This window comes from Telopea speciosissima, chromosome 6 (genome assembly GCF_018873765.1).
Source record: "Telopea speciosissima isolate NSW1024214 ecotype Mountain lineage chromosome 6, Tspe_v1, whole genome shotgun sequence".
Taxonomy (NCBI): Eukaryota; Viridiplantae; Streptophyta; class Magnoliopsida; order Proteales; family Proteaceae; genus Telopea; species Telopea speciosissima.
Genome location: NC_057921.1, coordinates 39,724,820 through 39,740,384, shown reverse-complemented (window position 1 = coordinate 39,740,384; position 15,565 = coordinate 39,724,820). Strand labels below are relative to the sequence as shown.

The 15,565-nt window shown below is 40.8% G+C and overlaps 1 protein-coding gene across 1 annotated transcript in view; it reads right to left on the bottom strand.

Moving 5' to 3' along the window:
- Window positions 1–1,036: 1,036 nt before the first annotated feature.
- LOC122663979 (protein SWEETIE) overlaps window positions 1,037–15,565 on the bottom strand; it is a 157,589-nt gene continuing 143,060 nt past the window's right edge. The window contains exons 44-48 of the mRNA XM_043859648.1: window positions 3,155–3,465; window positions 2,934–3,077; window positions 2,691–2,855; window positions 2,480–2,605; window positions 1,037–2,000 (exon numbers count right to left, since the gene is read on the bottom strand). Of these exons, the coding sequence (XP_043715583.1) occupies window positions 1,062–2,000; window positions 2,480–2,605; window positions 2,691–2,855; window positions 2,934–3,077; window positions 3,155–3,465 (1,685 nt within the window). The 3' untranslated portion in view covers window positions 1,037–1,061. The remainder of the gene's footprint in view (window positions 2,001–2,479; window positions 2,606–2,690; window positions 2,856–2,933; window positions 3,078–3,154; window positions 3,466–15,565) is intronic.

Genomic DNA, 15,565 nt, shown 5'->3' with positions numbered 1-15,565 from the left:
GTTACCTTTAACAATCAGAACAGATAACTATGAAAATTCAATGGACAATTTACATTTTTTTTTGATAAAGGATAATGATAATTAAATAAGATTAATGTTTGAAATACAAACTGCAGTCCTAGAACATCTAGACTGAATTGCTGGTTTATGAGCAAAATACACAAAAGATCTTATTTGGATAATTTAAAATTACTGAATTCTTCTGAAAAATGCCTAATATCCCATAAGATGGTGAACATATCCCAAGGGCATTGTGTGGTAGATTGACTTAGCCATTGGACCATCCAAACAATGTTCACAGGTTCTGAGAATAGGAATGCATACCAAACTGAATTTTAGGTTCTGACAATAGGAATGCACATTCTAAGAATGGGTAGCATACCAAACACAGCCTTAGATTAATTTGATACCAGATCTACGATTACAATCCAAGACGTGAGAAAGAGTTGGCAACTCGGGCATCTTGCCACCAGTGACCAGTCACCAGCTACCAATAGAGAAACATTTTTTATCATAAAATTTTGCCACTTACTATTTTGGTAAATAAAGTTTGCCAAACACGTAGTATGGAATGGTGGCGTGGCTTGCTTCGAAAAGATGATGCCAAATATGTCGTCGTCTTGGACTTTAGAGTCCTCAGTGCTCACCAAATGCAGAGAGGAAAGTGGTGTTTATTCCATCCAAAATCTTGGCCTTTTAGTGGGTGGAATTCCTCTGCTTCCTCTTCTCAGGGGTTCATGGGCCAATTAATTCTTACTCGAAGTTCCAACAGCTAGTAGTTATGGTTGATGAGTCCCCTATTGAATGTGCTATTTTTGCTTCCCCAGCTTAAGGAGGCTACATTTCTTGGACTTCAAATATGGTAGATCTGAGGGAAAAAGTTTGTTATCACCTCCTAGGTGAAGGATCATTCTCCTGGCTAGATGGTTATAGAGTGCAATAGCATTCCTTCAGATCTAATGAGGCATTAGCAGTGAAATATTTCTGTTAACATTCACACAAAAAAAAAAAAACAAAAAAAAAACAAAGGGTATTCCCACTCATATGAAAATCGCATTAATCTACTCTTGGTTAATACCATCAATGTCGCCTTTCATTGGTTCTGACCTCACATTTTCTTGAAGCTGGTCAATGCTCTCAGACACTGATCTATCTTCCTTATCATTAATATCTCCGGATTGTTTCTTATCGAGTATCTTTGCATCGGCATCTTCAAAAGGTGGGTGGTTGGGCAAATCAGTAAGTCTGGTTCCCCGATCAAGGCCTACCTCGGTTACACTATCACCAATCACATCTGGTTCAATAGAGTCACCAGAATTTTCACGAGGTAGAGGATCTGCGGATATTTGAAGGTCATTTCCATCATCTTGGCCTTCTCCAGTACTCAGTTTGCAATCTTCCACAATGTTCTTCTCAGGCAACCCTTGAGCACCCACAACTTGGTCATCAAGTAATGGTCCAAGATAATTTCCTCGGTCTGTTGCTCTTTCCTCTTTCACCTCCTGATGCTGTTCAAAAAATTGGTCTGCAGCACCATCAAGAGGTTTGAGATCACCATGCTCTTGATTCTCTTCTTCTTCACCTTGGCTGGTCAATGTCACTTCCACTTCACTACCCTCCTGTTGCAGTGTGTTGCTGGTCTCATTGCTATGCAGCACAGGTTCAGAACTAGAGTATATTTGACAATAATTTTCTGTGTCAATATCACAATCTGGAGTGGAGGAGTTCTCAACTAGGGTGGATGCTTCAGCAGTATTCTCTACCCGTGAATTGGTAGTAGTTGCATCAGCAGCAGCAGGGAACGACTGGAATGCATCCCAATCATCTTCTTCCTCCATGTCCTCATTTGAGTGTGTTGTTGCAGATGCTGTAGAATACCCTTCGGAGTCCTTCAACGCTCTCTGCACAGTTTGCATTGGTAACTTTATGATTGGAGGTGCAGTGGTAGATCTGGTTTGAGTAGCATTTTGATCATCTGTCACAGAAGCACGGATGATACCCTGAAAGTACAGTTTAGAGGGCCAAAGAGTTAGTCACCCCATTAGTTCTAATTATGAACTAGAGGTAATGGTTACTGACTAGTTATTAAAAAAATTGTACATGAATCCCTAATTCTGTTGTACTATTCTGTTCCCCATTATAGAAATCGACTCAAGGAATAATGTATTGAAACAGATGGTGCATTGAACTTTCTACTTGAAGCTTCAAACTCTGTAATTTATATTTATAACTCAGAAGTTCACTCAAGAAACAATACTAACAACGGATTAATGATTTTAGGGTCAATTGAGGCCATTATGTCCGCATAAACAACTGGTTTTTTGTCCATGCATTAGGTCTAGATATGTAAAGAAAAGTAACCTGAGAGCAAATGGTAAGATAATAACGTATCTATACACAAATTTACTTATTTGGACGTCAATCTAAAAAGTAATAGAATTGCAAGGGTATGCCATTGCCGATTCTATATTAAGAATACCTGAAGTTGCTGCCGATGAGCCACAGGCATCTCTAACAGAACATCCTTGAAGTAAATTGCCGAGGAAGGAATTTGAGCAAGATGTGAAACAAGCCTCACTGCTGTATTCTTCATCTCAGTCAGTTCCTACAAGTCACATGAAATAAGATGAATCTTGAAGTGAAACAGAAAATTGCAATTAGCTTCTTGTTGCAAATTGAATTAGCATTACTTGGGAATTATTTTCAGCTGCAGCAGAAACAACTATGACTATGGCTTCTAGAAGCAGATTAATAAGACCTTTCTGACATTCGCTTCCTTCTGAGAGTTTCTGCAGGAGGACTAACAATCTCAAGCATTCACTAATGATAGACACTGATCCCCTAGTTATCGGTTCCTGCAATAAAAAACAGCACATAGGAAATTCAAAGGCAATATTCAAATTTGAATATTTAACTTTTTAACTAAACAATACCTTCACCATCTTCTGGACTACCATGAACACATCTCCAAAAAACTCTCCAATGAAGAACATGAAAAAGTTGTTTTGCTTGCCAGAGCTTTCTCCCAGTTCTCTCTGGGCAACATTTTTCAGAATTTGCAACCCAATTGTTTGAACCTGTAACAAAGTATGTCCAATATATTCCTTTCTGCACTTTTGAAATGAAAATGGTTAAGCCTGGATAGCTTTGTTACCTCAATATCAGAGTCAGTAAGAACCATCCGGATGTGTTTGGTGCAATGTTTGTATATGCTAAGAAACAAGTGGTTATTGTTTTTCTTCTCTCTAAGATCTTCAATTTCGTGAGCCAGCTTGGCAAATAAAAAAGTTTGTTCAAGACAAAAAGAAAGCTTCATTTGTAGCAGTTTGCATGGCTTGGACTTCTTATTTTCTAACAAATGAATACCCGTGATGCAATGCACAGTCAAACTAGCAATCACATTGTACCAAGTTCCCAGGATGATTTTCAAGTCGACCAGAACATCATCATCAAGTATAGGTTTATCTACAATAAGAAATTAAAAGTCTCAGCTACTCCTACAAACCCTACAAACACATTACATTATGCAGATTACGGATATAAACAAACACATTCTTTGATTTATCAGTCTATACTTGACAAATTGTCATCATCATCATCATCGTCATATATAAAATTATGCTATAAACATGAGAGTCAGACAAGACATTGAAGATCCATGAACAGTGCATAGGAAGAACCTACAGGTCAGAATGTGACATGCCACTTGGATTATCTTTCTTTCATATCCGTTTTTTTTTCCCCGGTTGTTATTGTTAGTTGGCAAAATAGTTAAGGGAAATGTTAAATGTTATTCCTCCATCACCTCTGTTAAATTGTTAATAAATGGTCTATTTATTCTACTGCAAGGATGTACTTGTCATACACTGTGGTGGTGTTTTAAGGCTATGCATGGGAATAAGGGCATACTTGTCCTTTTTATTTTATTGTTGACCTATTATTTAATAAGATGAGGAACTGCCGATTGGGTCATACCAAACTTTACTCCAATTGGCATTATCTTCCTCCTTTTTTCTCTTCTCTCCTCTTTTGTCTCTCTCGGCAGTACTTTGCTGTCTTATTTTCTTCTTCTTTTCTACTTCACTTTCTCAGTATCTTTTTCTTCTGATTGATTCTTCCAGGTCTGAAACTGCAACATGGTATCAGAACTGTAAACAAGCAATAGATTCGATCCATATTCTTTTTTGAGAGTCCTCTTTAGGGTTTTTTTTTTGGTGGGGGGGGGTGTTTTGGGTTGTATGTGAACCCTAGTTCTTGGAACATGAAAAACTAAGGTTCCTTATTCCAATATTGTCTGGTACATTGATGTATCTTTAATGCATATGAAGATCTGCTGCTGCAGCAATATGCTCCCTACGGTTTGCCTGTTCTGTCTCTTTTTGGCTGCAACCTTCAACTGATGATATCTCTACTTACCTAGCAGATGCTTGAGATATTTTGTGGGTCATTCCTGTTGACAAGGCTCTTCCATTGCTCCAAGTTTGGTGCCAATCAGCTAAGCAGATTGATGTATCTTGATAGTTACTGATTCTGCAATCCTTAAGTTTCTATCTTGTTGCCTCTATCATAGCTTACTATCTAGCCATTGGATTGCCCCGATTTTTTTGGGTCATTATTCTTCATATACTGCACGCCATTCGATTAAATTTGTGGTATCGGATACTTGGATTTGCTGTTATAAATTTTTTTTTTTAATTTCTGGCCTTATGCTCTTGCGGCTTTGACTTCTTGGTTTCTGCTTGGTTGTTATTTTATTGCTGCTCATTCTTTGTGGCTGGTGGTTTGATGTTGAGACTGTCTAGTCTATACAGTCCCTTCGCGTGGCTCTTTTTCCTGTGCTGGTTTCTTTATCTAATATGTGCAGTAGATATATTGTGGTCTGGTTATTTGTGCTACTGATTCCAAGTGGAATTCTGGTGTGCTTATATTTTTTGGATCATCTCCTTCCTGCTGGCAGTGTATTGTGGTCTTAGTTGTTATTGATTGTGGCATTCCCTTCAACTCAGAAGCTTTCCCTGTGGTCTGCGACTTCCTTGGCGTTACTTGGCTTTTGGTTGCTGTTTTTTGTTATACTGCTATAATGGGGAATTCAAAAAGTTCTGTGGACAATGTAAACATCCAAATCACTTCTATTAAATTGAGTGGGGCTTCAAACTATCTACTGTAGGCACAGGCAGTTAAAGTGTATATTCATGCCAAAGGAAAATTGGATTATCAGACTTAATCTCCACCTTCCTCTGATGATATTAAACATAAGGACTGGATGCCTGAGACGATACATTTCTTGTCTGGCTGTGGAACACTATGGAACCGTCAGCAGCAGCTAATGTAATGTTCCATGCCATTGCTAAAGCTGTTTGGGATGACCTACGAGAGATTTACTCCCAGGAAAATCGGGTTTATGATTTATATGAAATTTTCTCTTTCAAACAGAGTGGGAAATCAGTACGAGAATACTACAGTGCCCTTAAATGCACGTGGGAAGAATTGAATGTTTGACCTTTATTGATTGATCCTGAAATGCTCAAGTCTCAGCATGCAGAGCCAAGTTGTTAAATTCCTCTCTGGTTTAGATCATGAATTTCAGTCTTCTGAAAAGTCAGCTACTCATTGGAGAAAGGGTGGCATTGATGAATGAAGCTTTTTGTCAGATTCAAAGAATTGTCTCCCCTTCCCTTTCCAAGTCTGACTCCACCTCTTCGATTAAGTGTAGTTCTGCATTTGATACTAATAGCAGTGGTCGTGGACAAGGTTCAATTTTTCCTGGTCAAGGTCACGGTTCAGGGGGAGGAAGAGGACACGGAGTTGGTGGTCAAGGAGGGCAACGGTCAAATCAGCCCTTCCTTCAGTGCTCTCATTGTGGTAAACCTAATCACACTGTTGACAAGTGTTGGGCAAAATAGGGTAAACCTGAGTGGGCCCAGCAGTTGGAAACTTCAGCAATGACTGATGAATCTTCTAATGTGGTGTCATCGAATGAAACCAAGACTGTCTCTACATCTGGAGCTGGACCTTCAAGTTTTGCGTCTCGAGATGATTATAATTGTAGAGAGGACTGAATTAGGGTAAGACTTGGATAATCAATGTGATCACCAAGCACTTCTATTTATAATCATAATGAATGAATAAAAAAGGTTACAAAATCAATGTGGGACTAAAACAAAATAATAAACACAACTAAGAAAGAAGAAAGGTCCAGAATACCCCTACGGTATTCTGGACATATAACTAACACTCCCCCTCAAGTTGGAGCATATATATCATGCATGCCCAACTTGACTAAGATAGGATGAAACAGCTTGCTACTAAATCCCTTAGTGAACACATCAGCTAGCTGATCAGTAGACTTCACAAAGGGAACACAAACGAGGCCAGCTTCAAGCTTCTCCTTGATGAAATCTTGGTCAACCTCCACATGTTTAGTACGATCATGCTGGACAGGGTTATGAGCAATGCTAATGGCTGCTTTATTGTCACAATAAAGCATCATTGGAAGATGGATAGCAACACCAATATCCTACAATAATCCTCTAAGCCACAGAAGTTCACAAATTCCTTGTGCCATTGCGCGAAACTCGACTTCAGCACTAGACCTTGCCACAACATTCTGTTTTTTGCTACGCCATGTGACAAGGTTCCCACCCACAAAGGAACAGTAGCCAGAGATAGATTTTCTATCAGGAGAACCAGCCCAATCGGCATTAGTATAGGCTTCAATCTTCAAGTGACCATTGGGAGATAGAAGGATTCCCTTTCCCGGAGCAGACTTCAAATACCTCAAAATACGACGGACTGCATCCATATGAGAGGAATAGGGATCATGCATGAACTGACTCACCAAACTTACAGCAATTGCAATGTCAGGGCGTGTGTGAGAAAGGTAGATTAGTTTGCCCACTAATCGCTGATAAGCACCCTTGTCAACAAGCTCACCCTTTTTCTCCCTAAGTTTTGTAGTAGATTCCATAGGAGTATCTGAAGGATGACAGCCAAGTAGCCCTGTCTTAGTCAATAGATCAAGGACATATTTTCTTTGAGAAAGAAAGATGCCCTTTGAAGATCGAGCAACTTCTATCCCTAGAAAATATTTTAGGGGACCAAAATCTTTGACCTCAAACTCACGGCCAAGAAGAATTTTCAAATCCCTGATTGCAGCATCATCATTACCCGTGACCACAATATCATCCACATAGACTATGAGAAGAATAACCTTGTTACCAAGCCGTCTGATAAACAAAGTGTGATCAGCATTGCTCTGCTTGTAACCTGCTGAAATCATAGCTTTATGAAATCTGCCAAACCAGGCCCTAGGTGACTGCTTCAAACCATAAAGGGCACTCTTCAATTTACAAACCCTGCCCTTAGTCCTGTCATCAGAAAAACCTGGTGGAATGTCCATATATACCTCCTCCTCAAGCTCTCCATGGAGGAAGGCATTTTTGACATCTAACTGCTGAAGATCCCACCCAAGATTTGCAGCACAAGATAATAACACCCTGACGGTGTTGAGCTTTGCCACTGGTGCAAAGGTCTCCTGATAGTCAACTCCATAAGTCTGAGTGAACCCCTTTGCAACTAGATGTGCCTTATACCTATCCATCGAGCCATCAGCTTTTTGTTTAACCACGAAGACCCATCTACATCCCACTGGTTTTTTCCCTAGAGGAAGAGCCACAAGATCCCACGTATTATTTTTGTGTAGTGCTCTCATTTCTTCCAACATTGCTGCCTTCCACTTTCCATCTGTAGATGCTTCCTGCCAATTTCTAGGAATCGAGATAGAGGAAAGAGAAGATACAAATGCACGAAAAGAGGGAGAAAGAGAGTTATAAGAAACAAAATGGGATATGGGATGTAAAGTGCAAGTCCTAGTACCTTTGCGAAGTGCAATAGGTAGGTCGGAAAGAGATGGATTACCAGGAGATGTAGGATTTGTGTCTGGAGCCGGCAATTGGATGGGTACTGGTGCTACAGTGGGATGCAACTGCCCTCTGGTGGATCGCCCCTTGTATAGGTGATCATGTTGGAGTTGTCAATTCTCTTCAAATTCACCAATAGTTCTCTCGGTGAGTCAGCTCCCCCTGAATAGGAATATTAACAACACTATTTTCTATGGTCTCCCCCTGTAAAGGATTCCCATTAGGTGAGGGAGGAACAGCCAGAGGTTGTTGGGCAGTCTCCAAAGTAGGATGGGCAGCATCCAAAGTTGGATGGGAAGCATCCAAAAAGGGCTGGGCAGCAGCCGCAGGTGGAAAAGGGGGCTGGACAGCAGCCGAGGGTGGTAAAGATGGCTGGGCAGCAGCCAGAGGCACCTCAGGTAAAGGAATTTCGAAAGCCACATCTTCACCAGCACTCTCCCCCTGAAGAGGTAGCGAAGAATAATAAGAAATGGACTCATGGAAAATAACATCCATACTAACCACGGTACGGCGGGAAGGGGGATGGTAGCATTTATAACCTTTCTGGGTTGGAGAATAACCCAAGAAAATACAACGGAGCCCCCGAGGTTCAAGTTTGCCTAGAGATTTAGTATCTCTAGCATAACACACATAACCAAACACCTTGGGAGGCACAACAAAGGAGGAAGTACCAATCAAAATATCAGAGGGGCTACGGGAGTGAAGGACCCGAGATGGCACCCTATTGATGAGATAGGCTGCCGTGATAACCGCATCCCCCCAATATTGAGACGGAACATTCCTCGCAAACATTAATGCTCTGGCCATTTCTAACAAGTGGCGATTTTTCCTTTCTGCCACACCATTCTGGGCAGGGGTATCAACACAACTAGTCTGATGAATGATTCCATGGTCAGCCAAATATTTTTGAAATTGTGATTCTTTATACTCTGTTCCATTATCACTTCTCAATATTTTGAGAGTAGCCTGGAACTGAGTTTGGACCATTTTATGAAAGTGTTGAAAGCATGAAAAAACTTGATTTTTTGTGTGTAAGAGATAGACCCATGTGTTCCTAGAATGACAATCAATGAAGGATACAAACCACCGATGGCCAGAAATAGAGGGTTTACGATTAGGGCCCCAAGCATCAGAATGCGCTAACTGAAAACAAGAAGAACTTCTTTTATTTGAAATAGGATAATTTGAACGTGTTTGTTTGGCCAGAACACACGCCTCACAAAAAAAGTCATCCTTAGTATGTAGGGTGACCAAACTAGGAAATAAATATGCTAAAATTCCTAAAGGGGGGTGACCTAACCTAGAGTGCCACTGGTAGAGTTCAGAAGAGACCATGGAGTTCTGGTATAGTGGAGAAGGTAATGGTGGTGGAGAGAAGCGACCATCATCAAGCAGGTACAGCCCACCGTGCACTTTACCCAATCCAATCGTCTTCCCAGAGTCCAGATCTTGAAACACACAATGAGAAGGAAAGAAAATAACTTTGCAGTTAAGATCACGAGTAATACTACTAATGGAAAGAAGGTTAGTAGTAAAATTAGGAATGTGCAAAACAGAAGTTAATGGAAGAGAGGAAGTGCAGTTGATGATTCCCTTTCCAGAAATAGATGAAAGGGAACCATCAGCTACCTTGACCTTGTCCTTCCCAGAAGTAGGAGAATATTTATAAAACAAATTAAAGGAACCAGTCATATGATCTGTAGCCCCAGAACCTATGATCCAAGGATGGGAGGCTACAGAAGCACAATGACCTCCAAAAGGAATACCTGACCGGGCAAAGTGTGAACCTGAATGAGCGGAAGAATTGGCGAGTAGCTTGAGATGTAGTAGAGCGATGGCGGCGAAGACCTCGGCATACGTAGGAGTGCACTGTAGATCATCCTGGGATAGACCAGTGTCAGTAGTAGGGGCTGTAGTAATAGTCTCAGTCTGATGAGCCTTGGTCTTTATCTTTGTCTTGGTCTTGGCAGCCCTTTTTGCTTCAAAGTCAGCTGGTTTCCCATGAAGTTTCCAGCACTTCTCCTTGGTGTGATATGGTTTGTGACAGTGCTCACAAACAACAGTCCCTGTAGTAGAATCACCAAGAGAAGCAGTGTAACTAGGTGTAGGAGTGGGAGTAGCAGCAGCCTTGAGAGCAGATCTGCCAGTAATAGGAGGGTGCAACATGGCAGCCCTACGGTTCTCCTCAGATGAAACTAATGCATAAGATTGTTCAAGTGTGGGAAAAGGCTTATGGCCCAACACTTGAACACGAATGGGATCATATTCCACATTCAAACCAGCTAGAAAATCATAGACCCTAATCTTATCCACATGCTTCCTATAGGAAGCAATTTCATCAATTGTAGTAGGGTGAAAATCAGAGAAGTGGTCCAACTGTTGCCATAGACTGCGGAGAATAGCATAGTATTTGGAAACAGAAAAATCTCCCTGAGTAGTGTGAAGTACCTTCTGTCGAAGTTCATAAACTTGGGCATCATTGCCAAGCTGCCCGTAGGTTTCCTTGCAAGCATCCCAAATCTGGTCGGCAGTATTTAGAAGAAGAAAATTATGCTGTAACTCTGAAGTCAAAGAGCCTATTAGGTATGACATGAGAACACCATTATTGGCAAGCCACTTAGTCTGAGCAGGGCCTTTATCACTGGGTTTCACACTAGTGCCATCAATATGGTTGGTGAGACCACGGCCAGAAATGGCAAAGGAGGCTGATCTGGACCATAGAAGGTAATTTGAGCCATCCAGTTTAATAGGGTTAAGTGGAAAACTGTGATATTCTGTCTTGTTGTTGCCATCATGATCCGAAGTAGCTGTGGAGTTGGCTGAATCACCCATACTGGCAGCAGAGAAGTCCACTAATGTCTTCAAATACTAGGCTGAATGAGCCCCTAAAAAATCAGAAACAGCAGCAAGGTAGGATCCCCATATCGATATTGGTCAGGGTTTTGAAAAAAACCTTGATTTGTTGAGATCAATGAAGGGAATAAGAAGGCACCAAACTGCAGAATTATAACCCCAACTGAAGTCAATATAGCCCTTATAATGGAGGAAATAACCCTACAAAAAACAGATCCAATAATCAGCAGCAATCCCTAAGATCGATAGTTGTCAGGGTTTTGAAAAAAACCCTGATGATGGTGAAATCGATCTCAAGGAGTCTTCACAGAAAACCAGAACTGTGGAGGCCCAAATAGCATTCGAATGACCCCTTATAAGTGGAGAAGAAGCATGCAAAAAATCAGAACAAATAGAGAGCCCAATCCCCTAGATCGACAATTGTCAGGGTTTTTTCAAAAACCCTGATTTGATGAAGATCGATCATAGGAGGTCTTGAAACAGTGCTGTAAAACTGAGATAAGAACTTGAACCAATAAGGAATCCGGCCGGCAGGTTGTGGTCTTCAAAAGTGGAGTTGATTCCTTGTATGAGTAGTAGAAGCAATCCCAAAAAAAAACTGAAGCTCCAATTTCTGCAGGCTGCAATGGCTGGTTCTTATCGAGAAGAATTAAATATCATTCATGAGGTAATGGGGGCAGCAACTGGATCGTATGATCACCTCATCAGTGCTGCCCTATGTTACAATAGAGAACAAGGGAGAAGAGAGAGAAAGGAGAGGAGAAATCCGAGAGAGATGGAGAGAGAAGAGAGATCGAGATTTAATGATGGGTGGCCCTAATTCGAATTCTGCTCTGATACTATGTAGAAACCGCTTCCTCTAAAAGGCCGACCTTGTAGGAAAGGGAAGAAACAACAATATATATATCATATAGGAGCTCTAACACGGTGGACTATCCAAAGGGGGACACGGGTGGATAAATAATTTTTTTAACACCTGCCCGCTCCCAGGGGGACTCGATACCGTGACCCCTGCTTGCTCTGATACCATGTAGAGAGGACTGAATTAGGGTAAGACTTGGATAATCAATGTGATCACCAAGCACTTCAATTTATAATCATAATGAATGAATAAAAAAGATTACAAAATCAATGTGGGACTAAAACGAAATAATAAACACAACTGAGAAAGAAGAAAGGTCCAGAATACCCCTACGGTATTCTGGACATATAACTAACAATAATCAACTCCTTAAACGTCTTCAGCAACTTGAGGTGTCCTCCTCTTCATCTTCTGCCACAGTTGCCCACATAGGTACTATTGCGCTTTTGCTTCCTCCTCTCCTACCACTGGGTGACTGACTCTTGGGCATCCAATCACATGACCACATGACCAGTAAGTCAGATATTTTTTTTTCTCCCATAAAACTAGACGTCCCTCTCGGGTTATTCTTGCTAATGGTTATAATACTCAAGATTCCGATCATAGTATTGTTTCTCCCACTCATTTTTATCATTGTCTTCGATTCTTCATGTTCCATATTTACCATTAAATTTATTATCAGTCTGTCAAGTTACTAAAGCTTTAAATTGCTCTGCTTTCTTCTACCCTTCTTATTGTGTCTCCAAGGATTTTTCAGACATGGAGGGATTGGTGGAGGGCATGAGAAAGGTGGTTTATATTATCTGGCTAGCGATTCTTTTTCTACTACAACGTCTACTTCGTCTGGTTTTGTTTCTTCTTTTGACTGGCATTGTTGGTTAGGTCATTTGTCACTCTCCAAGCTCCAATAGATGGTTTCTGAGTGCAAGTCTACACCAGAATAGAGTGTTAAACTTATGAGTTTGGCACCGAGCTTCTTTCTCTACATAGGATGTGTCTACAAGTCTGTCTTTATGTGGGGTCCTTGTCGTGTTCAGAGCAAGGTTCTAAGACTCGGGTCTCGGTGGCATCTCGGCCAAGCCAAAAACAGAGTCGAGCCGAGATCTCGGCGAGTTGCTGCATTTTATTTTTTTTTTGACTCGGACCCCCAACTCGGTGGGTTTTACACATTTTGGGTCTGAAACTTGGTATCCAGCCTATTTCAGGCCATTTAAACACAATGGCATGCCCAGATTTGCCAAAAAAACAAGTCCAAATATGAGTTTTACTTTGGAATCCTACAAATAGGTGATGATTCTTGGACTGTTGGAGTTGAATCTTCAATTTAGCACTTGAATCTCACTTCAAACAATGCAATCCACCCAAGATTTGAAAGAAAGAAGAAGAAATTTGAGGGAGAGAGCTGTTTGAGTGTTTTCCCCTTTGTTTAGAGAGCTATGGACAGAACTATTGACATTTCCGAGTTCTGTCCATTGCCCTCTTTTAATAAAAATGGGCACATGGGTCAAATGGGCAATTAAAATGGGTAAAAAACCATGTTCTAACCCGATACCAAGATCTCGCTGAGATCTCGGCGAGATATTGAACTTTTAAAACTAAAAAAAATGGAAAAAATGTGTACCGCGACAATACCGAGATCTCGCCGAGAAAGTGTAATTTTAGAATGCGTATGGCATCTCGTCTCGGGATTTCACGAAACCGAGAAACTCGGCGAGATCTCGCGAGTTCTCGAACCATGGTTTAGAGTCGGTCTGGGCATATATATTATGTTACTTTTGTGGACTATCATTCTCACTTAACTTGCCTATATTTGTTAAAAGATCATTTTGAGTTTTTATTTGTATTTAAATCCTTTTATAATGAAATGTTCAATTTGATGCGTCAATTAACATTTTCTATTCAGGCAATACATTGGAATACGCTCAACCTGTCATATCTTTTTTTAGCTCTAAGCATGGTATTTTACATCAAACTAGTTGCTCTTATACCTTCAGCAGAATGGTGTAGCTAAAAGGAAAAATTGTCACTTATTAGAAATTACCTGTTCCTTGTTGTTTCATCTGAATGTTTATACAAATTTTTGGGGGATGCTATGTTAACCACTTGTTATCTGATTAATTGCATGACTTCTACTGTTCTTCAGAATAAGTCTCCTATGAGCATTGTTTTTCCTCAATCTGCTCTATTTTCCTTACCGCCTTGTGTATTTGGCTGCACTTGTTTTGTTCATGTTTTATGACCAGATGCTGATAAATTATCTACTCGTGCAATTAAATGTGTTCTTCTTGGGTATTCGCATGCTCAAAGGATTATCGCTATTATGATCCTATTACCCCGCAACAATTTGTAAGTGCTGATGTTACATTTTTTGGGCGTACACCATACTTCTCTGCGGATGGTCGAGAGCTACGAACTGACATTTTTCAGTCTCCATCAATACCTTCTGTGGTTCCTTTTATGGACATTTTGAACTAATCTCGGCCAGTGCCACTGCAAGTCTACCAGCGACTCCCTAAGCCATTTGCTCCTGTTGCTGATTCTACTTCTCCACTGCCTTCTACTCAGTCAGCTCCCATGGATGAAATTCTTGGTCCCTTCTCTACACCTGATGACTTGCTCGTTGCATTACACAAAGGTAAGCGTTCTCATACACAATGTCCTTTAGTTGCCTATAACTTTGTTTCTGTGTCTATCTTCCACCCTCTCTTCATAATTTTGCTTTGTCCTTGTCTGCTCATTCCATTCCCAAAACCCATCTTGAGGCACTCTCTCATACTGGGTGGAAATCATAGTTCGAGAACTCGCGAGATCTCACTGAGTTTCTCGGTTTTTGGAAAAGTCGAGACGAGACTGCCTACGAGTCTCAAAAGTGCAATATCTCGGATCTCGGTTGGATCTCGGTTTCGACCCATTATTTTAACCCACCTACCACTTAAATACCTTACCTGATTGGACAAAACTCGACATATCTCGGCGAGATCTCGGATCTCGGGTGACCCAAAGTTGAGGCTTCGAGTTGAAAAAAAAAAATACACCAACTCGGCGAGATCTCGACTTGTCTCGATTTTTCCAAGAGTCGAGTTGGTACCGAGACCCAAGTTTTAGTACCTTGGTGGAAATCGGCTATGGATGTGGAGATATAAGCTTTGCTTTCTCAAAAGATATGGACCTTGGTTAATCTCCCTCCAGGTAAGGAGGTTGTGTTGTGTCTTTGGGTGTATACTATCAAGTATAACCTTGATGGCTCTGTGTTGAGCGGCTTAAGGCCTGGTTGGTAACAAAAGGGTACATTGAGAAGCACGTTGTTGATTATTTCAAGACTTTTTACCTAGTAACTAGGTTGAACTCTATTTGGGTGCTTATATCTATTGCTGTTAATCTTGATTGGCCGTTGTATCAGCTCGATATTACAAACACTTTCCTTTATGGAGATTTGATCGAGGAGGCATATATGGAGCAACCTCCCAGTTATATTGCTCAGGGGGAGATTACTAGTAAGGTGTGCAAATTGCATAAAGAAATTTATGGTTTTAAAAATCTCCACGAGCCTGGTTTGATAAATTCAGTATGGTTGTTACTCAGTGTGGATTTACCCACTTTGATCATCTGGTATTTGTTTGTTGCTGTGATGCCAGGGTTGTTGTGCTTGTTGTATATGTTAATGACATCATTATTTCTAGTAGACTCTTCCGACATTGAGGAAGTTAAGTCTCTTTTGCGATAGAATTTTTAAAATGAACAATCTAGGTGTTTTCAGGTATTTTCTGGGAATTGAGGTTGTGAGTAGCAAAGCCATTAGTCAATATTTGCATTTCGACTGAACAGAATGATCATTTCTGTTGTTACTCTGTCCCCGACCTTAGCCTCCCCATCTAAATTTTTGCCTCCATGTGCAGCCAACCTGGGGTGGTGCTGTCACCACCCAAGAACC